We start from the raw sequence: 26,082 nt of genomic DNA, 5'->3' as shown, positions 1-26,082 counted from the left end.
CGACACCATATTGACACTGGTGACAGCACGCCAATCCGCCAAAATCCTTTTCGGTTGAGTCCCGCGGAAAAGGATCATGTCAAATCGGCTGTAGATGACATGCTAGCTGCAGACATTATATCCCCTTCTACCAGCCCTTAGGGTGCACCCATCGTGTTAATTAAAAAACACGATGGCTCTTTGCGATTCTGTGTCGATTTTCGTCACCTAAACAAAATCTCGATGGCCGATGCATACCCGCTCCCTCAGATGGATGAATCTCTTGACGCCCTGGCTGGGGCACGGTTCTTCTCCACATTGTATTTGCTGTCAGGGTTCTGGCAGCTCCCTTTGGATGATGAATCTAAACCAAAAACGGCTTTCCGAACGCCGCACGGCCTATTCCAATTTAACCGCTTGCCGATAGGGCTCCACTCAGCTCCAGCAACTTCCAGCGCTTAATGGAATTGGTTCTTGCTGGCTTGCAATGGGATACTTGTCTGATTTACCTAGACGATATCACCGTCTTTAGTAAAACATTCGAGGAACACCTCCAGAGGTTGTGGGCTGTTTTTCTCAAGATGCGTGCTGCTAATTTGAAATTCAAGCCGCAAAAATGTCATACGCTCCGCGAATCGGTGCGGTATTTGGGTCACATTGTCGGATGGTCAGGTATTTCCACAGATCCCGCCAAAACACAATGTGTCAGGTCCAGGCCGACTCCCACTTCGGTGGGGGTGGTCAGGAATTTCATTGGATTTGCGTCGTATTACCGGCGGTTTGTCGCCGATTTCGCGATGATCGCTAAGCCCTTACATGCCTTAACATCGAAGGGGGTCAAGTTTCACTGGGGCCAGGAGGAGGAGGCTGCTTTTCACTCCCTCCTGGATACCCTAGTGGGGGCCCCGCCATTAAGTTATCCCGATTTTTCGCAACCCTTCTTGCGCGATACGGACGCAAGCAACACGAGCATTGGTGGTGTGCTTTCCCAGGTTGTTGGGGGCGTAGAGAATGTTGTGGCATATGGCAGTAGAGTTTTGCCTCCGGCGGAGCAAAGGTACTGTACTGTGTCACCCGTCGAGAACTATTGGCAATCGTTTTCTTCATTCAACAATATCGCCCATATCTGTACGGTCGCCACTTCACCGTCCGCACAGATCATGCGGCATTACAGTACGCCTTGCAGGTTCAACAGCCTTCGGGACAATTATCTCGATGGTTGGAGATTCTTCAAGATTTCGATTTCGAGACTACATATCGGAAGGGTGTTCGCCACACGAACGCAGATGCTCTGTCGCGTTTGCCGCCCACTTCCGATTGCGCTTGCCTCCTGGGTTCGGGGCGTTGCAGACCTCCGAATGAGAACTCTAATTTGGTCCTTGCTGCCGCCGCTCATACACCTTCAATTGCGGGTCCTATTGAGCAAGAGGGGAGGGATTCCTTGCTGGGGTTGTCAATTGCAGAGTGGGGGCGCCTCCAAATGGAGGACACTTCCCTCCTCACGTTGCGCCGTCGCATAGGGGGATCTGTTCTGGGTGCGGCGAATATCGACTCATGGGGGTTGTACCAGGGTCTCCTGATGCATTGGGATGGGAGATCCCGCCGCCACAGGCTGGTGGTGCCTTCCACACTGAGGGGTAGGGTGGTGTGGGCTGCTCACGAGCGGCTCCTGCACCTGGGGACTCACAAAACCCTTGCCATGCTCCAGCTGGATTTTTCTTGGCCGGGCATGGCAAGGGACGTGGATGATCTCCTAGGGTCCTGTACTCAGTGTGCGCAATGGAAGCCACCAGCAAAGGGGTCCAACCCACCGCTGCAGTCTATTAAGGTTACCCGGGTTAACGAACTCATCGCACTTGATATTTTGGGTCCATTCCCTACTACACCTAGGGGTAATAAGTACCTATTGGTTGGCGTTGAATATTTTACGCGATGGCCTATGGCCTGGCCCCTCGTCAACCAGTCGGCAGCAGCCATCGCTGAGGCCTTTGTCCAGGGCTACATCCTCGACAAGGGCACTCCGGAGCGGCTGCTGACCGACCAAGGGAAAAATGTATCTGGTAAACTTCTCCACAAGGTGTGCGAGCTCCTGGGTATATAAAAGATTCGTACCTCCCCATATCACCCGCAAACTGATGGGATGGTGGAGCGTCTACATCAGACTATCACGTCCATGCTGTCTCACCAGGTGTCTAATTCCCAGACCGATTGGGACCTTCATATCCCGGGGGTTTTGGCAGCCTACAGGATGGCTCCTCATGCGGCGACTGGATTTTCGCCCTTCTTCTTAATGCATGGTCGTGAGGCTGAACCGCCTGTCGCGAACAAGCTGCGGGTCTCCACGCTGCATGCTAAATCCAAATTAGCCGACCATGTCAAGTTCAACATCTCTAAATTGGCAGAGGCGCGGGAGGCGGCCATCCAAAATTCAGACCTCCGCCAAAAGGCGAATGAAAGGCTCAAGCTGGGCCGGGTACATGTGCACCGGTGGAAACCGGGCGACAAAGCGTGGTTGCACTGTCCCCAAGTTCCACTGGCAACCTCGTCAAAACTGTTGCGGCCGTGGAGGGGGCCCGTGGAAGTGGTGCAGGTCTTGCGGCGACAATGTGTCCGTATTCAGTGGAGGAAGCGACTTTGGTTCGTGCACCCCTCGCGGTTGAAACCGTTCGTTGTGCCCCATGTTCCTACTCCACACACACATGGCCGAACATGTCAGGTGTCCACTGACTCCCGTAGTCCGACTTCACTGCATGCGCCTGATTTACCACTGACTCTTCCACTTCCAGGTGCACCGGGACTGACGCGCTCGCAACCGCCAACCCCTCCCGGGGGGGTCGCTCGTCCGCGAAGCCAGACGCTCTCGCACCCGAACTGTTGACACCCACTGCTGGGCCGACCGGGGTTGCCCCTTGTGACGGTCCCGCTGCAAGAACGCGCGCCAAAACGCGCCGACTTTTGTGAGGCCGGCCTCTTGTGCGCCCTTGCTGTGGTCACGGGGGAAATCCGTTCAGGGTGGGAAGACTTGTATTGTATATATGTTGGTTTCTTTATGGGATGGGGTATTTATTGGGGGTACGTTGTCTTTTTTTCGGTGTTGTTGTTGCTGTTATTAATGCGAGGCACACACGGTTTTGGGGGGTTTTCATCTTTTATTGTTGAATTTTGTTGCAGCCGGGACGGCTGCGGGCTGTACAGGGGGGGGGTGATGTAGGGGTGTTACGGGAGGGCAAACAAACACACAAGAGGTGTTTGCACCCGCACATATAAGGGTGCCTACATCCACGTCCGCAACGGTTAGCCCTGGGGGCCTGTGACGGTTCTGTGATCCCCCACGGCCCCACCCCTCGGGGGGGAGTTGCTATATAAGGCGGGGAGCCGGTGGGCTTGGGGTCGAGTATTACAGCTTAAACCAGCGAAGAGTGAAGACCAGCAGGATAGGCCCTGGGACTCCCCTGGCTCGCTGTCCTTCTAAGGACCGACCAGGGCAAGCCAGCGGCACGGCCCTGAGAGCCCAGAACCAATGGCTCTTGTAAGAGCCGGTCTGGTTGGCTAAGGGTGCCGAGATCCTAGCTTGGCCAGAGCTGGATCAGCTAGCCTCCCCTAGCTCTCTAGTGGAGGACCTGAAAGCAGACTAGCCAGGCTAGCGCTAAGGGTGTCTCCCTGTTAGACGGGTGAAGGGGCCATTACCCCTTCAAGTATTGTGTTCTGTCCTTTGGTTGAATAAATAAGTGTGCCTCCAACTACGTCGTCTACGTCTCCTTGAACTCACTACAGCTACATCAACCCGAGAAAAAATATCGACCAGGGCTCCTGCCACTTCCAGTGTCAAAACCTTTGAGGATGTGCCTCTGGATATCGTGTCGCAAAGTCCACCACAGTTAGGGTATATCTGTGTAATGCGGGCGTAAGCGACCTTCCGGATGTGACGTCACGGGGGGTGGAGTCATGTGACGTGGGTGGAAGGTTCGGGTCCTTAAGCGGGTAAACCGGAAGGGGAAGTCAGTCGGGGTGTGAGCGGAAAAGAGTGAGGCCACGCGGGCGGGTGAGAAGAGGGGGGGGCACCGACGGCTATCGGGAGCCAACCCCGAAGACAAGAGGAAGCTGCGGAGTGGTGTGCAGCTGCAGAGGAGACAGCCAGAAGGGCTGCGTGTTAGAGGCAGCGGTGTGGCTGCCAGGAGGAGCTGCGGAGAGAGAGAGAGACAGCACGAGGCTGCCAGGAGGTGGAGAGAGAGGAGTTGCAGCGAGTACAGCCAAGGGGGGCTGTGTGAGAGAAACAGCAGCGGGGCTGCTGTTGTGGATCGGGCCGACATTGGAGTCAGCACCGTGGAGAAGCTACAGAGTAAAGACAGCCGTGTGGGTGTACAGCACGAACCGAATAAAGGACACTGAGCCAGACATCGTGGTCCAGTCGTTTATTACACTGGTGTCGGAAGTGCAACGGCATGTCGAAACAAGTGAGGAAGAAAGTTAATCCGGCGCCTGCATCGGCTTCTTCGTCCGACGACGACGAACTCCCTCCAACCTCGGATCCTGTTGGGGTGGTGGAGGAGAGCCCGGCTGAGGCGACCACGGGAACGGGAGTGGAGGATGTTGGCGCGGTGGCGGGTCCGTCGACATCATCAGACGCGGATCAACGATGGCAAGCGATGGCGGTACAACTGGAGGCACTTAAGGACGTCCTGGCACATCTATGCCATCTCGTCGCGCCAGGGACGATGGATGATGCAATTGGTGCTCCGCGGGCCGCTACGTTGCCTGTCCTGCCGCCGCCATTGCCCACGCGGCAAGAGGCCGCCATTTTGCGCGCTCCGTGGCGCCAAACCGCCATCTTGGCCACGCCGCGGGCCGACGCCATTTTGAATTTGCCATCACAACCACCACCATTGGAAGACGGCGGGAAGAGGAGTCGGAGTCGCCACCTTACAACGGTTAAAGAATTTTCCGTCGGTGGGGACTGGAGCGCGTTCGCCTGCCGCTTCTTGGCGGCGGTACGCACAGCAAGATGGACCGATGCGGAGGCTTTGGAGGTGTTGCCGACTCTCCTGGACGACGAATCTGTCCGATTCTTCCGTTCCATAACGACCGATAAGAAGGCAACTTTATGTGGTGTTTTTCAAGAAATGGCCGATGCTTATGAGCCACCAGATGATGCGCATCGGCGATTCGCTCAACGACAACGAGCACCAGAGGAGTCGCCCGTGGCGTTCAGGGGTGCGGTGCTGGAGCTGGCCATGGCAGCTTATCCTGAGACGCCACAGGACCTGCTCGAGCCTCTCATATTAGGGAAAATGTTGGAGCTGTCTCGGGATCTAGGGATCCCCATGCCTGTGTGTGGGCATGAGAAGCTAACTTCCCGGACGGCTGCTAAGTGTCTCGATGCGCAATTTAACCTCCGTCGCTGGAAACAAGTGACGGCGTGGACGGGGGGGCCCGTCAAAGAAGGGGATGCGCTGGGGTGGAACCCTGCGCAGGCTGTCTATGTTCCGGATGACCGGGGCCCTCAACAACTGACGGCCGCCTCCGCTCCATGGACGGGACGCGGCGGGCCGAGACCGCGCGCGGCGCTACCAGAACGGGGCCGTCAGGAGGCGAGGCCTGCGCTTCGGCGCAACGAGGCCGAATGTTTCCGCTGCGGGCGTAGGGGCCACTACGCCAGAGACTGCTGGGCCCGCTTCCCGGCTCCGCCGCAGCAGGAGGCCTCGGCACCGGTCAAGTCGGCTAAAGATCCTCCGAAACAGGCATGTCGGCACGCACCAGACACTCGGCAAGGCTTTACACCTCACCCATCACCGTCGTTGCGCCATCCTAACGTTGTGGTTAAAGCATACCCTTCGACGGGGCCTTGTCGCTCGGTCACGCAGTGGCGCAAGTTGGCACGGAGAGTCGTCGCGGCCGCTACGGGCTCGTCCACTGTACCGGGGTCTATACAAGGGGTGGACGTACGCATTTTGGTCGACTCCGGCGCGTCTGCGACTATTATTTCGGATGTCATTTTCCATCTGTTGGGCATCCCGCCGGGGGCTGTGCGTCCGGTTTATGGGTCGTGCGTCGCTGCGAACGGGGGTAGCATGGGTATCGTGGGTCAGGTGGATGCTAAGATATCTATTGGGGATGTGTCGCCTCGGGTGTTGTGTTGATATCGAGATCTTTGGCGGTTCCTTGTTTGTTAGGCACCGATTTTTTGGCTAAGATGCCCATTTTGATCAAAATCAATGAGAATTGTATTGAACTGCTGGGGGGCCGTCAAATCTCGTTTCTGCCGTCGTCCTGGGGGCGACCTGCTTCGGCCGTACAAGTGCAGGCGCTGTCCGTCGCATCTGTGGACATCCCACCTGGTACACAGATGCTTATACCCTTGCGGTATCGGAAGCCCCTGCCTGATCGGCTAGGAGCAGTAGGGGTCTTGTTGTCACCGTCCGCCACGATAACAACCGGGTTGGCGTTAGTGGGGGCACAGACCATCGTCCGGCCGGATCAATTACCGTTTTTACAGGTGCTTAATGCGGGGGGAGAAAACGTCCGTGTCCCGGCCGGTACGGTTGTGGCACATGCCACTACGGCCTTTGCGACCCATGATTGTCCACATAGCCGGGGAGTTGTTGCTGGGGTTTCCGAGCCAAGGAGTTCGGATGATCGTTGGGTTGCTCATTTATGTGACGGAAATTCTTCCCTGTCCATGGAGCAACGTGGTGCGCTGCGTAAATTGTTGTTGACATATTCCGATGTGTTCAGCTCCGATGATTTGGATTTGGGCCGCACTTCGTTGCTTTACCATCACATTGAGACGGGCGATGCTGCCCCTATTCGATTAAATTCGCATCGGATGAGTCCTGCGGAGCGAGAACACGTACGGGGGGCAGTGGAAGACATGTTGGCTGCGGACATTATATCGCCATCTAACAGCCCATGGGGCGCTCCAGTCGTCTTGGTTAAGAAGAAGGATGGCAAATTGCGATTTTGTGTTGATTTCCGCAAATTGAATAAGATATCGGTGGCAGATGCGTACCCCCTGCCGCGTATGGATGACTCCCTCGACGCATTGTCGGGGGCTAAGTTCTTTTCCACACTGGACCTCTCTTCGGGATTTTGGCAGCTTCCCCTTGACGAGTCCTCACGGGAGAAAACCGCATTCCGTACGCCGCAGGGGTTATTTCAATTCAACTGTCTCCCGATGGGATTGAATGCGGCCCCTGCTACATTTCAAAGATTGATGGAGCTCGTTTTGACGGGGTTGCAGTGGGAGACGTGTCTTATATATTTGGACGATATTATTGTCTTCAGCCGCACATTTGATGAACATTTGACGCGGCTGGAGACAGTGTTCACGAGGATGCGTTCTGCCAAATTGAAATTCAAACCAAAGAAATGTCACCTACTGCAACGGTCCGTCCGCTATTTGGGGCACATTGTGAGTGCTGAGGGAGTGTCCACGGATCCGGAAAAGACGGCGTGCGTCCGGGATTGGCCGACTCCGGCCACCGTGGGGGATGTTCGGCGGTTTTTGGGATTTGCCTCGTATTACCGAAGATTTGTGCCGGGTTTTGCGACGATTGCGAGGCCCTTGCATCTCCTTACGGGTAAAGGACGGAAGTTTGTTTGGGGACAGCCGGAGGAGGCGGCCTTTCGGAGTCTGCGTGATCTATTGGCCACGGCCCCAACATTGGATTATCCCGATTTCGATCACCCATTCATTCTAGATACGGACGCGAGTGACACAGGTATTGGGGCGGTGTTATCACAGTCTAAAGGGGGTGTAGAGCGTGTCGTGGCGTATGGTAGCCGAGTCTTGTCTCCTGCGGAAACCCGCTACTGTGTCACTCGCAGAGAACTATTGGCGGTTGTTTTTTTCCTACGGCAATTTCGACCATACCTCTACGGTCGTTCTTTTATTGTGCGTACGGATCATGCGGCCTTGCAATATGCCCTTAAAATTGACCAGCCATCCGGACAGTTGGCACGTTGGTTGGACATGCTACAGGAATTTTCCTTCCAAATTCAACATCGGAAGGGAGTGCGCCATGCGAACGCTGACGCACTTTCCAGATTACCGCGGCACGCCCCTTGTAAATGTGAGTCGGGGACGCATAGGTGTTCGCCGATTCCAAACCCCCCTCAGCCGCTTACGTTGGCCGTCGAGAAGTCGGACACTCCGATGGAACCGGGACCGGCTGACGGGGTTTTGAATCTGCCGCGGTCTGTCTGGATCCGGGAACAGATGATGGATGAGTCATTGGTGTCCTTGCGGAAGCGGTCTGCTAGGGACAATGGGAGTCCGAGTACGGCTATGGGGCCGCAAACCGCTCTCCGAGATGGTCTGCTTATGTGGCGGGAGGGGTTCCAGGAACGTTGGCGCCTGGTGGTACCAACGTCCTTGCGATTCGAGTTGATTAGAACCCTCCATTGTGACACTCTCTTACTTTTAGGGGTGCAGAAGACCTTGTTGACGTTGCAACGTCATTATTTTTGGCACGGCATGGCGACAGATGTCGTAGGGCACGTGCGCGCGTGCCCTGCGTGTGCACGACGTAAGCCGCCGAAACATCCTTACGTGCCGCCTCTCCAGTCGATTCAGGTGTCTCGAGTCAATGAATTGGTGGCACTGGACATATTGGGACCTTTTCCACCATCGGCGAGGGGTAATAAATATTTGCTGGTAGGGGTTGAGTACCACTCCCGTTGGCCGATGGCCTGGCCGTTGCCCGATCAGTCGGCCGCGGCCATTACCGACGCCTTTTTGCTTGGGTATATTATGGATAAGGGGGCGCCTGAGAGACTCCTCACGGACCAGGGCAGGAATTTCTCTTCTAAATTATTGGCGGAAGTGTGCGCGGGCCTTGGGACTAAGAAAGTACGGACATCCCCATACCATCCGCAGACGGATGGTATGGTTGAACGGCTGAACAGGACATTGTCTGCCATGCTTTGCCATACCGTGAGTGAACAACAATCAGATTGGGATCTGCACATCCCCGGGGTGCTTTCGGCGTACAGGATGACGCCTCATGCGGCTACAGGATATTCGCCGTTTTACCTTATGTATGGTCGGGAAAACGTGCCGCCGGTGGATGTGCAATTGGGAACTGGGGTGAAGGGACCTCGTAAACCACTTCCTGAATACATTCAGGACACGGTTCGCCGAGTCACGGAGGCGCGGGAGAATGCCCGCGTGGCTACGGCCAAAGCCCAGGCCCGGAACGAGCGATATGCGCGACGGTCTGAGGGGGAGTGCCCTTGGAAGGTTGGGGACCTAGCCTGGCTTCATTGTCCACAGGTACGTCCGGGGACCTCGCCGAAATTGCACAAACCCTGGCATGGTCCCGTACGCCTCATTGCGGTTCCCAACCCACAGTCAGCACGCGTCCAGATTGGGTCTCGTCGCTGGGTTGTGCATACGTCGCGCTTGAAACCATATGTTGCTCCCTTACATGATGCGTCATCCCCCAATGTTGCCTTGCCGGGGTCTGTTGCTGCTGACTCTCCCCTGCCTGCGTCCATTGATCTTGCTAGAGCGCCTGTCGTACCTGTTCCAGACAGGCCGGCCGTGACATTGCGGGGGACGAGGGGCCCTGCTCGGAGGACGCCTGCCAGGTCTGCGGGACCTTCGAGCCCTGCAGCCCTTCCGACCCAGCTGCGGGCACGGTCACAGGACAAGCCCAAGACTAACTCTTTAGGGACACGGGACGGCGATGGACTTCCAGCTGCGACAGGGGGATTACCCCCTGTCATTCCTCGACTTTCATCGCGTTCCCGTTCTGCGAGTGGGCCGCCGACCGTCCGGGACGGGCCGGCGACCCGCACACGTTCCAAATCGCTTACGTTTCGTTGATTGTTGCTGTCTTGTTATTTTTTTCTTACAGTTGTATTTATTGCATGCTTTTTGTACGTTCGTTGATGTTAAATGCGTTGTTGTTGTTGTTCTTGCTGTTACATTGTATGCTTAGTGTCCTTTAGGGGGGGAAGCTCGGTTCGCCGCATTACGATTGGCTATTGGTCAGCCGAGGTCGGCTGGGATTTTTCTACGGGGGAGGGTGGTGTAATGCGGGCGTAAGCGACCTTCCGGATGTGACGTCACGGGGGGTGGAGTCATGTGACGTGGGTGGAAGGTTCGGGTCCTTAAGCGGGTAAACCGGAAGGGGAAGTCAGTCGGGGTGTGAGCGGAAAAGAGTGAGGCCACGCGGGCGGGTGAGAAGAGGGGGAGGCACCGACGGCTATCGGGAGCCAACCCCGAAGACAAGAGGAAGCTGCGGAGTGGTGTGCAGCTGCAGAGGAGACAGCCAGAAGGGCTGCGTGTTAGAGGCAGCGGTGTGGCTGCCAGGAGGAGCTGCGGAGAGAGAGAGACAGCACGAGGCTGCCAGGAGGTGGAGAGAGAGGAGTTGCAGCGAGTACAGCCAAGGGGGGCTGTGTGAGAGAAACAGCAGCGGGGCTGCTGTTGTGGATCGGGCCGACATTGGAGTCAGCACCGTGGAGAAGCTACAGAGTAAAGACAGCCGTGTGGGTGTACAGCACGAACCGAATAAAGGACACTGAGCCAGACATCGTGGTCCAGTCGTTTATTACATCTGTATCCCTTCCCAGACAATGCTTAGGGCCCCATCAAATCAACAGCAACCTCTGAAAATGTGTGGTAATCAATGGCATCTGACCCAGCGGCGCTTTACATACCCGACACAAGCGAGAGGATGGGTACAAACGGAGCATCATTGGAAGGACGTTATTAACCAGGTAAAGTCTGAACTGACTGTGATGTTTCCATCCTACCTGCCTATGTCAGCTGTTATTTCCAACTTTCTGTGTCTCTCTCTATGCCCCTCTCTTAGATCTCTCATGCATTGCACTCTCATGCCTTTGGATTGCACTCATGCTCACATGTCCTTTGTATTGCACTCTCGTACTCACAGGCCGTTTGCATTGCACCCGTTGGGTTGCACTCCCTCGTCGAGAAGGCCGCTCTTCTCCTTCTTTTCTCCAATTACATGATAATTTCTCACATTAACATCATGCTAATCCCTCACATTAACATAGCCACTTCCGTGCCCTCGTCGAGGAGGCCACTATCCTATCTTACAGTTACAAGCTAATTTCTCACATTAACATCATGCTAATCTCTCACATTAACATAGCCATGCTTTCCCACCTGATGATGGACGCTTGTGTCGCGCCCGAATCGTCGTGATTTATTTTATTTTATACCTACATGACTTTACCGAAAGAACCAAAAAGTATGGATCCCTGCAGTCACGAAAGCTTCAAATCAAGATTGACACCAAATACACTTTGATGCGTATAATTATTTATTTGATTAACTTTCAATAAGGAAACGTCAAATTTGAAGCAAATTTCATTAAAAAGAAAATTCCGCTCGACCTGCGGGAGTGTTAAAATCCACCCGCTCGTGATTATTAATGAAGGGGGGGGGCTTTTTTTTAAGTAACGTCACGTACGGATGTAGCACGGTGCTGCATACATTTATTTTTGACCGTCACTTTCTGTAAAGAAACGTTATATTTGAAGCGACTTTGCGAAAAAAATATCTTTCCACTCGACCTTCTTCCGCTTGAGTGTAAAACTCCACCCGCTCATGATTATTTTATTATTAATGAAGGGGGGAGGTGTGGCATGTGGAGTGATGTCACGCGCGTTACACACATTTCTGGGCTATTTTTGTATTAATATTAATATTGTAATTACTATTGTAACTTAACCCTGCCCTTCCCCCCACATTCCATAGTTGCGTCACCACTCGCTGCTGGTCTAAACCGGCCCGCGCCTGGAGCAGAGCACGTGGCGAGCATGTGGTGAGAAGAATGTCGTCGTCATCCCTGAACACAGGCGCCGCGGGGATGAACTCGCGCTCCTGCAGATCCTGCTTCCGAAACTACACCCTGGCGTGTGAGCTACAACCAGACCCTGTGGCAAGGGAGGATATTGGCGTTATTCCCAGCTCCGTGGCAAGGGGGGGGGGATATTGGTGTTGTGCCCAGCCCCATGGCAAGGAGGGATATTGGTGTTGTGCCCAGCCCCATGGCAAGAGGGGATATTGGTGTTGTGCCCAGCCCCATGGCAAGAGGGGATATTGGTGTTGTGCCCAGCCCCATGACAAGGGGGGATATTGGTGTTGTGCCCAGCCCCATGGCAAGAGGGGATATTGGTGTTGTGCCCAGCCCCATGGCAAGGGGGGATATTGATGTTGTGCCCAGCCCCGTGGCAAGGGGGGATATTGGTGTTGTGCCCAGCCCCGTGGCAAGGGAGGATATTGGTGTTGTGCCCAGCCCCATGGCAAGGGGGGATATTGGTGTTTTGCCCAGCCCCATGGCAAGAGGGGATATTTGTGTTGTGCCCAGCCCCATGGCAAGAGGGGATATTTGTGTTGTGCCCAGCCCCATGGCAAGAGGGGATATCGATGTTGTGCCCAGCCCCGTGGCAAGGGGGGGGGGTTATTGGTGTTGTGCCCAGCCCCGTGGCAAGGGGAGATATTGGTTTTGTGCCCAGCCCCGTGGCAAGGGGGGATATTGGTGTTGTGCCCAGCCCCGTGGCAAGGCGGGATATTGGTGTTGTGCCCAGCCCCATGGCAAGGGGGGATATTGGTGTTGTGCCCAGCCCCATGGCAAGAGGGGATATTGGTGTTGTGCCCAGCCCCGTGGCAAGGGGGGATATTGGTGTTGTGCCCAGCCCCATGGCAAAAGGGGATATTGGCGTTGTGCCCAGCCCCATGGCAAGAGGGGATATTGGTGTTGTGCCCAGCCCCGTGGCAAGCAGGGATATTGGCGTTGTGCCCCGGCCCATGGCTGGGCACAATGACGAGTTCTTACTACAGAACAGGGGGAAATCATACAAACTCCAATTCGAATGGGGGGGAATGTACAAAATCCACTCACTCACACTTTGCAGAACAGGGGGAAAACATATAAACTCCACTCACTAACACTACAGAACAGGGGGAGATCATGCAAATTTCACTCACATTGTGCAGAACAGGGGTAGAACTTGCAAACTCCACTCACACTACAGAACAGGGAGACATCATACAAACTCCACTAACTTACTCTCACTGCAGAACAAGGGGAGATCATACAAACTACACTCACTGTAGAACAGGGGTAGAATATACAAACTCAACTCACACACTCTTACGACAGAACAGGGGGAAATCATACAAACTCCATTAACTCAATCATATTCTGCAGAATGGGGAGAGAAAATAAACTCCACTCACTCTGTAGAACTAGGGAAGATCATACAATCTCCACTCTAAATCTTTATAACAGACAGAGAAGATACAAACTCTACTCATTCAATCTCACTCTGCAGAACAGGGGGAGATCATACAAACTCCACTCACTCACCTTCTGTAGAACTGGGTGACAACTTGGGCAATATTTGGATTGGGAGAGGATGGGCAGCATTTGTCGGGAGCGCATCAGCAGTCGGTCATTGCTATTGTGGTTCGTGAAAGAAAGATGAGGCGAGTAGTCTTTCTAGCTGATGAAACTGAATGTGCCGGACTGCTTTGCATTGTACACCATGTTTAGGTCGTGCATGGAGAACCAATCTGACAGTTGTCCTTGTGCAGTGTTGTTGTTAGAATACCCCCACATGTAGTGTTGGCTGTTGAAGTCGTCAATGTTGACGGTTGGGTGCACTGAAGGCTGCATTGCATATCGGGCCAGAGGTCATTTGGTGGCTTGTAAAAATGTGTGATGATCAGCTTCCCTCGCATTAGCTTTCCCATTGAGAAACTTCATTTAACAGGAAGACCAGTTGAAGGTTGCTGTCTTCCTCCCAGAGACAGTGACAAAGACGCAGATACAGAGTTAGACAAATACCGAGATAGCATCAGACACACAGAAAAAGTGATACAGGGAGACACTGAGACAGCGAGACGGAGAGGCACATCAACGTTGTGATACAGATACACAAAGACAGAGAGACAGCAAACAGGGAGACAGAGCCACGCAGGAAGACATGGAGAGACCCAGGTAGATACGCAGAGCACAGGAAGACATGGAAAAACAGACACAGGCACCAGGATACAGAGAGAGACACACAGGGATATGGGGAGAGACAGAGTGATAGTGATCCCAGTAACAGGATATATAGGAGCAACAGAGGACAGTGATCAGCAAGGTCCAGGATATCAAATCGAACTTGTGACAGTGAGTCCCAGTGTGAAAACGAACCGTAGTAACTGTGTACAATGTTTATTAGGTTTATTAGGCTAACTCTGTTAACCTCGGAACCATGATCCTGTGGGACATGGAGCGGGGAATCCCAGGAATATAGATACAAAGCAGCTTATCACGTTGCTGCATTGTCAGCATAACGATAGACACTTGGCTGAATATATCAGGTTTTCAGGCGTTCGTAGCCACTGCGTGCTTCCAGTCGTATGCGTTGAGACATCGTGACTCCCCTTGGCAGATTCCATACACCCCCTGCTCACACGCATCCATGACTTTCCACCCTGGGCCTGTTCTGCTCACGCTGTGCCCTGGCTACTCGTGTTCTTCAGAGCGAGAAACCACAGACTGGACCTCTGTGGGACTGGCATGGCAGGTACGTACAACCGTGCGGGCGTGTTGTGGTAAATCGTTAGTTGTGTTATTTCCCTTTGTTACTCCGATGCGCCTGGCCAATCAGGATTAGGGATGCCCCAACTATCAGACTGAGTGGTGGTTGTGTTGGAGTTAATAAAAAGGGGTTATACTGGTAGGAACGAAGTGGACCAGACCACCAATAGATGAATGTGTCCGTCCGTCCGTCCGTGTATCAACATCGCCCCCTACTGCAAACACTTGGCATGACCCTGTCCGACAAGATGGCCGCCCGCTCCCCTGCGATCACGGCGAAACTTTAAACTTCGCTTCAAATTTACTTTACTGAAACGCAGCACGTTTTTTTAACACAGAGACAAGATACATTTATTAACACAGAGACGAGATACATTTAATCGCCTTATTTGTGCACGAAAAGCACGGCACGAGGCCTAGTGCGGCAGGCTTCGCGAGGCCTAGTGCGGCAGGCTTTGCGAGGCCTACTGCGGAAAAGGCATCGCGAGGCCTACTGCGGAGAAGGCTTCGCGAGGCCTACTGCAGGGAAGGCTTCGCGAGGCCTACTGCAGGGAAGGCTTCGCGAGGCCTAGTGCAGAAGGCTTCGCTAGGTCTACTGCAGAGAAGGCTTCGCGAGGCCTAGTGCAGAAGGCTTCGCGAGGCCTACTGCAGGAGGCTTCGCGAGGCCTAGTGCAGAAGGCTTCGCTAGGTCTACTGCAGAGAAGGCTTCGCGAGGCCTAGTGCGGCAGGCTTCGCGAGGCCTACTGCAGAGAAGGCATCGCGAGGCCTACTGCAGAGAAGGCTTCGCGAGGCCTAGTGTAGAAGGCTTCGCGAGGCCTACTGCAGGAGGCTTCGCAAGGCCTAGTGCAGAAGGCTTCGCTAGGTCTACTGCAGAGAAGGCTTCGCGAGGCCTAGTGCGGCAGGCTTCGCGAGGCCTACTGCAGAGAAGGCATCGTGAGGCCTAGTGCAGAAGGCTTCGCTAGGTCTACTGCAGAGAAGGCTTCGCGAGGCCTAGTGCGGCAGGCTTCGCGAGGCCTAGTGCGGCAGGCTTCGCGAGGCCTAGTGCGGCAAGCTTCGCGAGGCCTACTGCAGAGAAGGCATCGCGAGGCCTACTGCAGAGAAGGCTTCGCGAGGTCTACTGCAGAGAAGGCTTCGCGAGGCCTAGTGCAGAAGGCTTCGTGAGTGTGCTAAGACGTCTGTGCCACCAATCCCGGTGTGCCATTTTAGGCTGAGTCGACCTAGGGGAGGACACGAGGATCGCGGTGACGCGGGGTCGCAGCCGTGATAAATCCACTGCTGGATGAACGCCAACCCCAAGCCGTCGCCCCCCCACGCCCTTATCCTGCTGCGATGTAATAATCCACCTATTATTGATCGACTGACTATGGGCGAACTCATTTATTCTGGTGGGTGAACAGTGGCGGGGAGGGGTGGAGGAGGAGGAATTGATGATAAAAACAAACTTGCACCATCGCTACAGCTGCCGCGACGAGAGATGTGGGAGGAGAAGCGGCGACCGCTGCCTTGCAGGTGAGAGGTGCGTGTGTGCGTGCGTGTGTGTATATGTGTGAGTGTGTGTATGCGCGTGTGTGTGTGTGTGCGTGTGTGTTTGCGTGCGTGTGTGTGCGTGTGTATGCGCGTGTGTGTGCGTGTCTGTGTGTGCGTGTGTGCGTGCGCGTGTGTATATGTGTGACTGTGTGCGTGCGTGTGTGTGTGCGTGCGTGTGTGCGTGTCCGGCCCACTCGAGCGGCGTGATGAATGGGCGCTATTGGGCTTCGGATCGTTATTCACGGCGAACTGGAAGCGTAGCAACACAACTTCATTACGTGTGTGTGTGCGTGCGTGCATGTGTGTGTACGTGTGTGTGTGCGTGCGGTGTGTGTGCGTGTGTGTGTGCGTGTGTACGTGTATGTGCGCGTGTGTGTGCGGTCGATATCCCTGTACCGGTATTAGTATTATTCCTACCAGCCCAACCCGCAGGGTCCTGTTTGCATCCAGGGTGAGTGCCGGATGGACCATGTTAGTAGAATTAAAGGGGGAGACATACACCTCCACTACATCTGTGTATCTGTGTCTCTGTGCATCTGTCTGTATTTCTGTCTTTGTGATTCTGTCTGTTTTTGTGTCTCTGTTTAAGCGTTTGTATCTTTGTTTCTTCGTATTTTTTGCGGTGTTTCTTTGACTGTATGTTTCTGTACCTTTGTTTCTGTCTTTGTCTCTGTGTCACCGTGTTATTGTTTGTGTCTTCGTGTTTCTGTGTCTGTGTCTCTTGCACTGAGTGTTCTGCAATCTTTTCAGGTGAGGGAAGCTACCCCCTCTCCATCTGAAAACGTCATCATCCAATTAACTCAGCATTTCATATATAATAGCGTAGCATGTGAGGCTTAGACTGGATTAAAATATACAATAGGCACAATAGGCGACGTTTTTGGAAATGGACTTCCCTTCTTTTCATAGCACATGCACAGAGAAGCCAGGAGAGAGGCAGATTGGATGCTAAGAGCTGGAGGCTGCATTGGTTTATACCATGGGCCTGGGGCCCGATGAAAATCACATTTCACACGAGTTTGAACGTTCAGGTTCTCATCAGCGGCAGAGTCAGGCTCGATTGGGCCTGATGAAGGTGAATCTGCTGCTGATGAGACAATGAAAGTCAAAACCGGTCCCGAGTATTGCTGGAACTGAAAAAAATGGTTCAAGCAAGCCTGACTCTTGGTGAGACACTGAATGTTAAAACCGGTCCAGAGTTTTACTTGTGTAGAGTAGTAAATAATGACGTTACGTCACGCTCGCCCTCCGGTGCAGTGACCTCAGAGAGTGACGTCATGCACGGCGGGTGGGACGGTGACGTCATGTCTCCCGGGGATATTTAGGGTCGGACCCGTGACGTGTTACGGGGAGCCAGGAACGTGGGAAGTTGAAGTTGGGACCGAGGGTATGGGGAAATTAGCACCAGGCTAGGGTAGCCTGTGTGAGTGCTAGCCCCTGTACCCTTCCCCTGGGGTGTGGACTGTAGGCAGAGAGCGTGCAGTACACGGAGTCGTGTGTGAAGAAAAGTCCTTAATAAAACAACTGGCGCAAGCCCTTACCAGAAGCTCTGTCTCTGTGTGGTTCTACAAGATTCTCTGGGTGTCAAGATTAACCACACAACACTTGTAAGAACAAATGGTTAAAGTGAGCCAGAGGCCCTCTGATGCTTTGTCTTCATCGGCCTTGATAGCAAGCTGAGTGTTACAGAGTATCAGAGGAGGTGGGAGTGTGCGTATTTGCCTTTTCGGAGTGGGTGGAATGCTAAGTTTACCAAACTAAAGTGAGTATCCATCGCCCTGCATGAACATAAAGGGCTGTTTGATTCTGCCCACGTATGTATGTTGAACTTCTTTTGAAGCATACGTAGCCAACCGTACTAATTGGAGGTCCACGTGTGGACATAAAAGCCATCACCATCTTAACCACACGTTCATGGCGTTGCGTGAGGCTTCTAGGCTTCATGATTGCATTGTGTAGCTGATAGAGGTTTTTGAGAGGCACCTGGGGCCTAAAGGTGTGGTAGAGGGAATGGACACTGTTGGACCAGAGGAGAAAACTGCACCACGTGGTGTGTGTAAACACGTCATAGTGGTAGTCAAGTTGGGCGGCTGAGTTGATTAATTGCAAGGGCCCTTAATCAGACCATGCCGATAGTGACTCATCGGAGCCACTGCGCATCAGCGTCCACATCGAGTGGAACTGTTCTATGCATGACGAGGAGGCACAAGTCCCACCGTGGGTCTCAACGGGGAGTCGGTGAAGCCCAGACCCAAACCCCCCTCCCCCCGCTCATGTGAACTCCGAGTTGCATGACATACAGACGAGTTTGAGTCGACGTTACCAATATTAGATTTTTTATTACGTCTTTTAAACCAACAATGATAATTATACAACTATGAATAAGATTAATCTTAACTGTTAACAGGTGGCCTTGGTACTTGCCCTTTTTGGCTTCATCTGTTATATCACCAGGCCACCTCAGCTCTCAAATGCTGGTTCAGCTATGCCCTTCCATGTCCTGGAAACCGTGGCGAGGTCATCCTCTGAGGACTGCCCGGATGAAAACCAGGATGGCAGGGCCCAGCGTAGGGCTAACTACACTAATGAGCTAGTCCCATGTGTATAGCGTGTGTAGTGTATAGTGTGTACAGTCAGTTCTGCTATAACGTGTGTTTTGATCACGCTAATAATGTATTAAGGAACACATTCTTTTTATAACGCGATTGAGTGAACAGAACTACGCCGTGCGAGTAGAAATAAGCGGTTGTATGGCTGCCTCGGCATAACATCACGATGCAAGGCGCTTCTAGATGCTACCCATGCACCTCAGTCTTTGTTCAGCCTACATACGCATCTCGCGTGTCATCGCAGACTGTGTTTTACTCTATACAGTATTGCTGTATTTGTCTCGCTTTATCATGCAACTTTGTTGATTTTTTATTACAATGCAATATTAATGAATTAATTAACCAAGTTTCTTTCAAATATTCTGTGTTTATCATGTTGTTAGTAACTTTATTTGCTAATATAAAAATTTTAAACATTATAAAGTACGTTTTTTGGGTGAAAAAGGTGTAACTTTTGATGCTATGGAAACAAATTAAGCCTTTAACATGTCTTTCCTATGCTTGCTTAATGACTAAATTACAGTCAACCCTTCTGCATCACGGCATTCCCCATCGCGGTTTCAATATATCGCGGGGTCGGCATAAGAAATTAAATGGGAATTTTTGGGGAGTTTTTGGGAGTTTTGCGAAAGCCACAGATGACATGCGAAGCTCAGCAGACGACACAAAAAGTTTAGTAACTCATAAATGCATAAAATATATGTACAGTACTGTATAACATTAATCTATTGTATCTTTTAATACCATAAATATACACAATACATTTTTTTACGTTACATTTTGTAAAAAGTTAAAGTTTTCTAAAAGAACGCAAAAGCCATCAGACGACACGCAAAGGCTGAACATGTAGAGATAACTTAAAAAGTTTAGTAACTGGAGGTGCTCGCTTCGCTCGCCAAGGGGACCAAACATTTTATGCGGGTTTTCCAGATCGCGGGGGGCCTGCACCCCTAATCCCCGCGATGTGTAAGGGTCGACTGTACTTGCTTTATTACCAAATTACTTAATGACCGTATTCATGGAACCAATTACCGTCGTTAAGAGCGGTTTTATTGTATTTATGTGGGGTTAGAAAACTCAGTAGATGGGATCTGATATTGACGCTAGCACCGGAAGTTGCTCATGTATTCGTTTAGACGAGCGTGTGTGTATACGGTGTGTGGAATGTGTACACGCCCAGGATGAGCATTACGGTCGCATGCGGTGCATTTCTTAAAGCCACGGAAGAATGAGCATACGGCCCTGTACGCACGAACCAGATGTGACTGCTTCTTCTCTTTCTGCAGGGGCTCACCCCCCTGTCTCGTCTCCTCCTTGGCGGATGCCTCTGAGTGGATTGATGTGTCCACAAGAGGCACACACGGACTCGGCAACTTCCTCATCCCTCGGCATTTCCTCATCCCTCAGCCAGCTGTGCGCCAGTGCCTCTGCTGGTGTCATCCGCAGAGCTGGATCCCATCTGTTGAGACACAGAAATATGTGGCACACGTGGTAAGGGTGATAATGATGTAAGGATTTATGTGCATTTCTTTCTCTCACTGTATCCATTAACTTAAGTGTGTATGTTAAACTTCTTTCGCACCGTACATAGCCAATTGCAGGTGCGGGTGAAGGACAACAAACTACATTCAATACTGAGTTATAAAAAGATGTAATTTTCAATCTAGAGTTAAAAGTTAATTTCCCAGTGATATTGTGACTCATTTGTGGTAAGCACTTTGTGTGTAATGAGTGCGACCTTAAAATGTATTCGTTCAGCAAATGTAATCTAATGCAGCTCCGTGAACACTGGACGGACATGGTTGAATCTTGCAAAAAAAGTTGTACATGCTGCAGCTTCCTAATGCTTTTTCCAGACGTCCCGTAGACTAGTGAGTTGCAATAATCGAATACACCACGATGTTGGCTATGTCATGACTCAATAGTGGCTGATTGTGTCATAGAGCCCTGATTTTAAAAAATTGCAGGACCTGACTATATAAAAAAAAAAAAGAGAAGCAGAAATACTCCACTATTGGTGATGACTGTCAGATGAACCTTCTGTTCTCCCCACTGTGCCACCTTGATGTATTTGTCCCCCTGGTGCTCCACTCATTGTGAACATCGTTCCACCACCCTCAATTGTTATTGGAGGGCCAATGCTTCCAACTGCCCAGTAGCCTGGCGTTGCCCAGTGGCATCCTTCACGAGCCCCCTCCACATAGATGATATACATATATCGATATATGTTCCTTTTAAGGGCTTTTCTGTAAGGGTATGTGAGTCTATGGGTCTCTATAATTGTAGAGACCATATGAGTGTATGAGTCTGGGTCTTTATATGTGTAAGGACCATGTCAGTACACGTGAGTCTATTGGTCTATTTGTAAATGTATGGCTGATGTAAGTGTATGCAAGTTTGTGGGTCTCTATGTAAGTGTGTGGACATTAAGGGCCTTCATGATGGTGGCCAACCTCAGGTAAAGCTACGTGGCCAGAAGTCAGAGCCATTCCCTGTTTACCTTGGGGTGCGCGAAAGTGATGTCCTCTGCATCCCACATTATTTAACATCTTTTCGTCCATGTAGTTTGTAGAGCCTTTGATGGCTGTACCAGAGAAATTTCCATCTGGTACAGAGATAATGGGAGACTGGGTGGGGTCGAGTAATGGCTCGCTATTGGTCAATCATGTAATGTATGCTGATCTGGTGATTACTGCTCACTCAGAGGAGGAGTTGGAAGCACTACTGCTGAACCTGGAGATTGCCACTCAGAGGTGGGGCCTCACCATCAGCCCCACCAACACTAAGCACCTGCATGGGTATTTTGTACCATCAAACACTCCACCCCCTCAGCTCCCCGTTGGTCATGGAGCAGTTGTGGAGAGAGTGGAGAGTTTCCCATACCTGGCCAGTGTGCTTATGACCAGCTCCGGTTCGACAACAGAGGTCTTACTGAATCAGCAATTGGGCGTCGTTTTTTTATCGGCTGAGCAATGCTGTGTGGAAGCTATCTGGTTTGTCGCTCCACACGAAGCTTCAGATCTTATCGGGCACAGTCATGCCCTCTCTTCTCTATGCTTGTGAAACGTGGACCCCTCTAAAGGAATATCTGTGCCTGTTATAAACGTTTAGGCTGGCCTTCCTTCGATCCATCCTAGGTTTATCCAGGCTGGATTGTGTGAGGAGCTCACAAATTCTTGAAAGATTTGGACACATTCCCATCAGTGAGCTCCTCCGACAGGTAAGGCTGCATTGACTGGGTCATGTAGCCCGCATGCCCAGCCACCGCATACCCAAGCAGCTTCTGTTTGGTTGCATCGAGGGGGATAAATTGGCACGACACGGGCTGGAGAAGAGATGGACTGATGCGGTACGGGAGGATGTGGAGCTGAGTTGACTTGCCGAAGACTGCTACCTGCAGTGTTAAGATCGGCCTCTGGAGGAGGCTCATGAAGGACGCTACTGGGCAGGTGGAGACAGCCGCCCTCGGAGGGCAGAGGAGTGATGCTCACAACACTTAGTGGAGCGCCAGGCGGCTAAAATTCAATAAGTTGGCACAGTAGGAGGTACAGTGGTGCATGTGTCAGTCATTTCAATCAGCCAAACCATGGCACCCGCTGGGTATGTCCCATGACCTACAGTCAGCGAGCCTTCGGCACTCCACGTCTCAAAGTGCACCTAGCCTGGCACAAGCGCCATGGTCACATCACCATCACTTAGGGGCAAATGACGGTATTGGTATGGACCATGTGAGTGTATGAGAGTCTATGGGTCTCTCTATACACGTGTAGTGTAATAACGCGGGCTGCTGACAAGAAAGCGGTACTGGCAGCAGGGGGCAGTGCACACGTCAGCAGCGGGAGATCTAAAAAGAAGCCCAGGAAGAAATCGATCTGGAAGCCTGAGAACCCACTAGTAGGTTCGAGAAAGAGGGCGTAGTGAGGCGGGGCGAGGCCACGCCAGGGGAATAAAAGGGGGCCCGGGACAGGAGCTCGGGGCTGTTGCTGGAAGTGGATCCCCACGCTCTGTCGCCATTCGTCACCTTCGTCGCCGCAGTCTCCGACCACCTTTGACGCCGCTAGCTAGACAGCCTGCAGACTGCTCCAGCTAGGTAGTGCCGTCAAGGACATGGATGTGTGACTATAGCGTAGACACGCGGGGCACATGTGGTTTCCTGACGTGTGGAATAAGGAAGGTCCCTTAAGAACCCTGTCTCCGACTGAGTCACTACACGTGTATGGACCATGTAAGTGTATGTGAGTCTGTGGGTCTCTATGCAAGTGCATGTTTTTACATGCAAGTCTATGGACAAGGTTGTCTAATGGGATATATGGCTTGGAAGATAAAGAATAATCAGAATAGAGAGTGGAGCTAGTGATCAAAGAGGAGCATTCGCCAGTGATGCTAAACTATTAAACTCTTTTCTTTTTACCAGGTGACTGACTGGGAAAAACCACTCTGTGGGGGGGGGGGGGGGTTCTTACTCCAGGCAGCGGCTAATGAAGTCGTGGAACTCCGAGTCCTGGCTCCCGAGTGCCAGGTAGAGGGAGTGACTGCCTGGGACCCTGCTTTGTCCGGACATCAAAGGCATCCCCGAACCATCTGCAGGGATGATGCAGACCAGGTAAAACATCATTACAAACCACAGCACCCTTGTACACCCACAGCGCAGAAACACAATCTTATAGTGCTATGACATAGACCAGTGGGAGTACTTTGACCTCTTGTTGCAGAAGTTCATGGTTCAAATTCTGCAAGCCGCCATGGTTATTACTTCAGTAATTACTTCAGTAATAACCATACGATGCTTTGCGCTGTTTGGTTTAAAGTGGAACGTTACAGACCTTGTGAAGTCATAAGATTATCATGCTGGTGTTACGCCCGCTACTGAAAAATGACTGCAGACGGTGTCTGTGAAACACAGCAAGCACCATCCTTTGTGGTAGCTTTGCGTTCTAAGAATGATAGTGCAAATACCAAGTGCATTCAATAAGTATTAACTATGATAGATCCTAGAGGTAAAAAAGAAAAGCTCTTTTAACTTTGATTTAACCTCTTTCAAGCAAAACATTGTTTTTTACCAGGTAAAGCCCACTGAACTATTGCCTCTTTTTAAGAGGCGACCAGGCAAAAGGGAGAAGATAAGTTCCCGCAATGTACAGCAACCAGGGTGGGGATCTACGCTACTATCTTCTGCATTGCAGGTAAGGGAGGTAACGTTTCCTCGCCTCTGCAGCATCCCAAAAACGTCTGATCTCATTGTTAAACGTGGTTTTGAACATTACCCTTCACATTACAGGTGATTCAACAAAAATAATTATGATTATAATCACAACTGGCGTCTCTTTAATCGCTTGCACTCATGGTACTTTAATTTGCTTGCCTTTGTCGGGTGGTTGGAGAACCTTAATGACACAAATTTGGGCAGATCACCATGAGGCCTAACCCTTCCCCAAAAATGCATTACGAATCATATTGACTGCCAAAACACATGTGGAAGTAGTTGAATATACAAAGTAATGCCCCACTAAACTCTTAACGGACCCAGCTCCCCCTCAAACTTAACGCGATTCCCCCGCACGCCCCTTCACTCACCAAAGTACTTGTTTCTCTCAGGCGCGTCATCAATCAAATTCTGAGGAGGCATCCCGAGGATCTACACACAATTCATACAGAGACAATGATCACCCATACAGTATTGACACACTTGTGTGGAAAGTTCTGTTTGTGAGCACCTACTGATGATGGCACAGCACCCAAGGCCACACCACAGCAACTATTTTACAAATCACTCCAGGTATTGATTTAATGCTGAGTCGATATTTGAGAGGCCAAGGACTGGTCCAACATTCAACACCACACGGTCAGGGTGCTAACCACTCGGCTACCGCTCCCGATGGTTCTCGCATGCAGGCACGGGGCAGTGTTATTGGCATGGCCCAGCAAAACCGCGAACGCCGCACGTTGCAGAAGTTCACGGATCAATCCCAGTGACTGCCCTGGTCTTTACTGCGGTATTAAACCACAAAATACTATGCACCATCTGCCTCATTCACAGCGGAGGTAATGGGTCCCGTGGCGTCATTTGAAATAGCTTATATGGTTGTGAGAATTTTCTTCATTACAAGCAGTTGAGATGAAACAACAATAATTGGCGCGATAAATGCTCGTTCATCTGACAATTCAAATTATTTGCAGGTGGTGTAGGGTTACATTTGGCCAATCCGTGGCCTCATGCAATAATCTATCACGAGTCATAACACCAGCTCTAAAAATCTATGCGTTCCGCTCACAGTTACCTTGACAGGTCTACGCCTGAGTAATTGGTTCTGTCATGCGGTTGTATGCAACTCAGTAGCTTGTGTGTGGACAACCATGCAACCAGTCGCGAGCAGTCGTACGCCTCTTTCTCACAGAAGAGACGACTCAAGTGGTCTGCTCAGGGAATTGTAAGGAAGTATTTCCTGTCGCATGTTCAATTGGTCATACCAATTCTGAATATTATTTTAATACCCTTGATGCGGAAATACTCGATGAGAAGTGAAAAACATGGTTAGAAGCAATGACTGAGTTGCGCGATTTCAAGAGCAAATTGGTCATGAAATTGATCACTCAATAACGGAATTGTCAGTGTTACTGCTGTGTGGGCAATACCTCCATATAACACGGGAGCTGGTCGTGTTTGTTGATGGCCGGAAAGAGGATGCGCCCGGTAGCCAACTCGGCCACTGTACACCCCAGCCCCCACATGTCAACCGGGAAAGATGACATGTGGCCCAGGTATGCCTCTGGGGCAAGGTACGCGGGGGAACCAAAAATCTGTGAACCTGTGAATTACAAAATACAAACATAACCAATATAGCCTTTAACAGCAACACACAGGCACGAAAAAACATGTATACAAACACATGTACTCACCCATAGGTCTAGACACATGCACACACAGGTGAAGAGACGCAAACACGTGTGCACACACACAAAACGTCCCCATATAGCCTTTAACAAATTTATCTGGCATTTGCTTTTAGCGAGCACCTAATGAAGGCCTGAACAACACACACGAAGATGGGTGGCCAGCACCACGCCCAGCCACCTTTGTCTTCTAAACTGGTGGTGCCTAGACACCACACATGGTACTCATTTATGGCTGAGTCGACCTAGGGGAGGCCCAGGACTGGTTCAGATATTCATGAACGCAAATTTGACTACAGTCACCAGGATTGTAGTGCTGTCGACTAACCCCAACACTACGGTTCCTCACTGCATAAACAAAGAAAAGTTCCCCCGTGTAGCCTTAGACATTGTTGGGGCAGGTGCAATTAGTGACCACCTATGAAGTCCAAAACGACACTTGAGGGGGGTGGGTGGCCTGCACCATGCCTTTGTCTCCTGAGTGGCATTGTTTACACACCACACCAGGT

General features: G+C 51.7%; 1 protein-coding gene across 1 annotated transcript in view; it reads right to left on the bottom strand.

Annotated features, from left to right (window-relative positions):
• Positions 1-19,402: 19,402 nt before the first annotated feature.
• The window catches only part of LOC144737764 (dual specificity tyrosine-phosphorylation-regulated kinase 4-like), a 29,051-nt gene continuing 22,371 nt past the window's right edge, over positions 19,403-26,082 (bottom strand). The window contains exons 8-11 of the mRNA XM_078620624.1: positions 25,316-25,488; positions 24,257-24,317; positions 23,146-23,263; positions 19,403-20,141 (exon numbers count right to left, since the gene is read on the bottom strand). Coding sequence (XP_078476750.1) covers positions 19,973-20,141; positions 23,146-23,263; positions 24,257-24,317; positions 25,316-25,488 — 521 coding nt within the window. The 3' untranslated portion in view covers positions 19,403-19,972. The remainder of the gene's footprint in view (positions 20,142-23,145; positions 23,264-24,256; positions 24,318-25,315; positions 25,489-26,082) is intronic.

This window comes from Lampetra planeri, chromosome 73 (assembly GCF_965212315.1).
Source record: "Lampetra planeri chromosome 73, kcLamPlan1.2.h2, whole genome shotgun sequence".
NCBI classification, from domain to species: Eukaryota; Metazoa; Chordata; class Hyperoartia; order Petromyzontiformes; family Petromyzontidae; genus Lampetra; species Lampetra planeri.
Note: the sequence above shows the minus strand (reverse complement) of the source record. Positions and strands in the feature narration are given on the sequence as shown.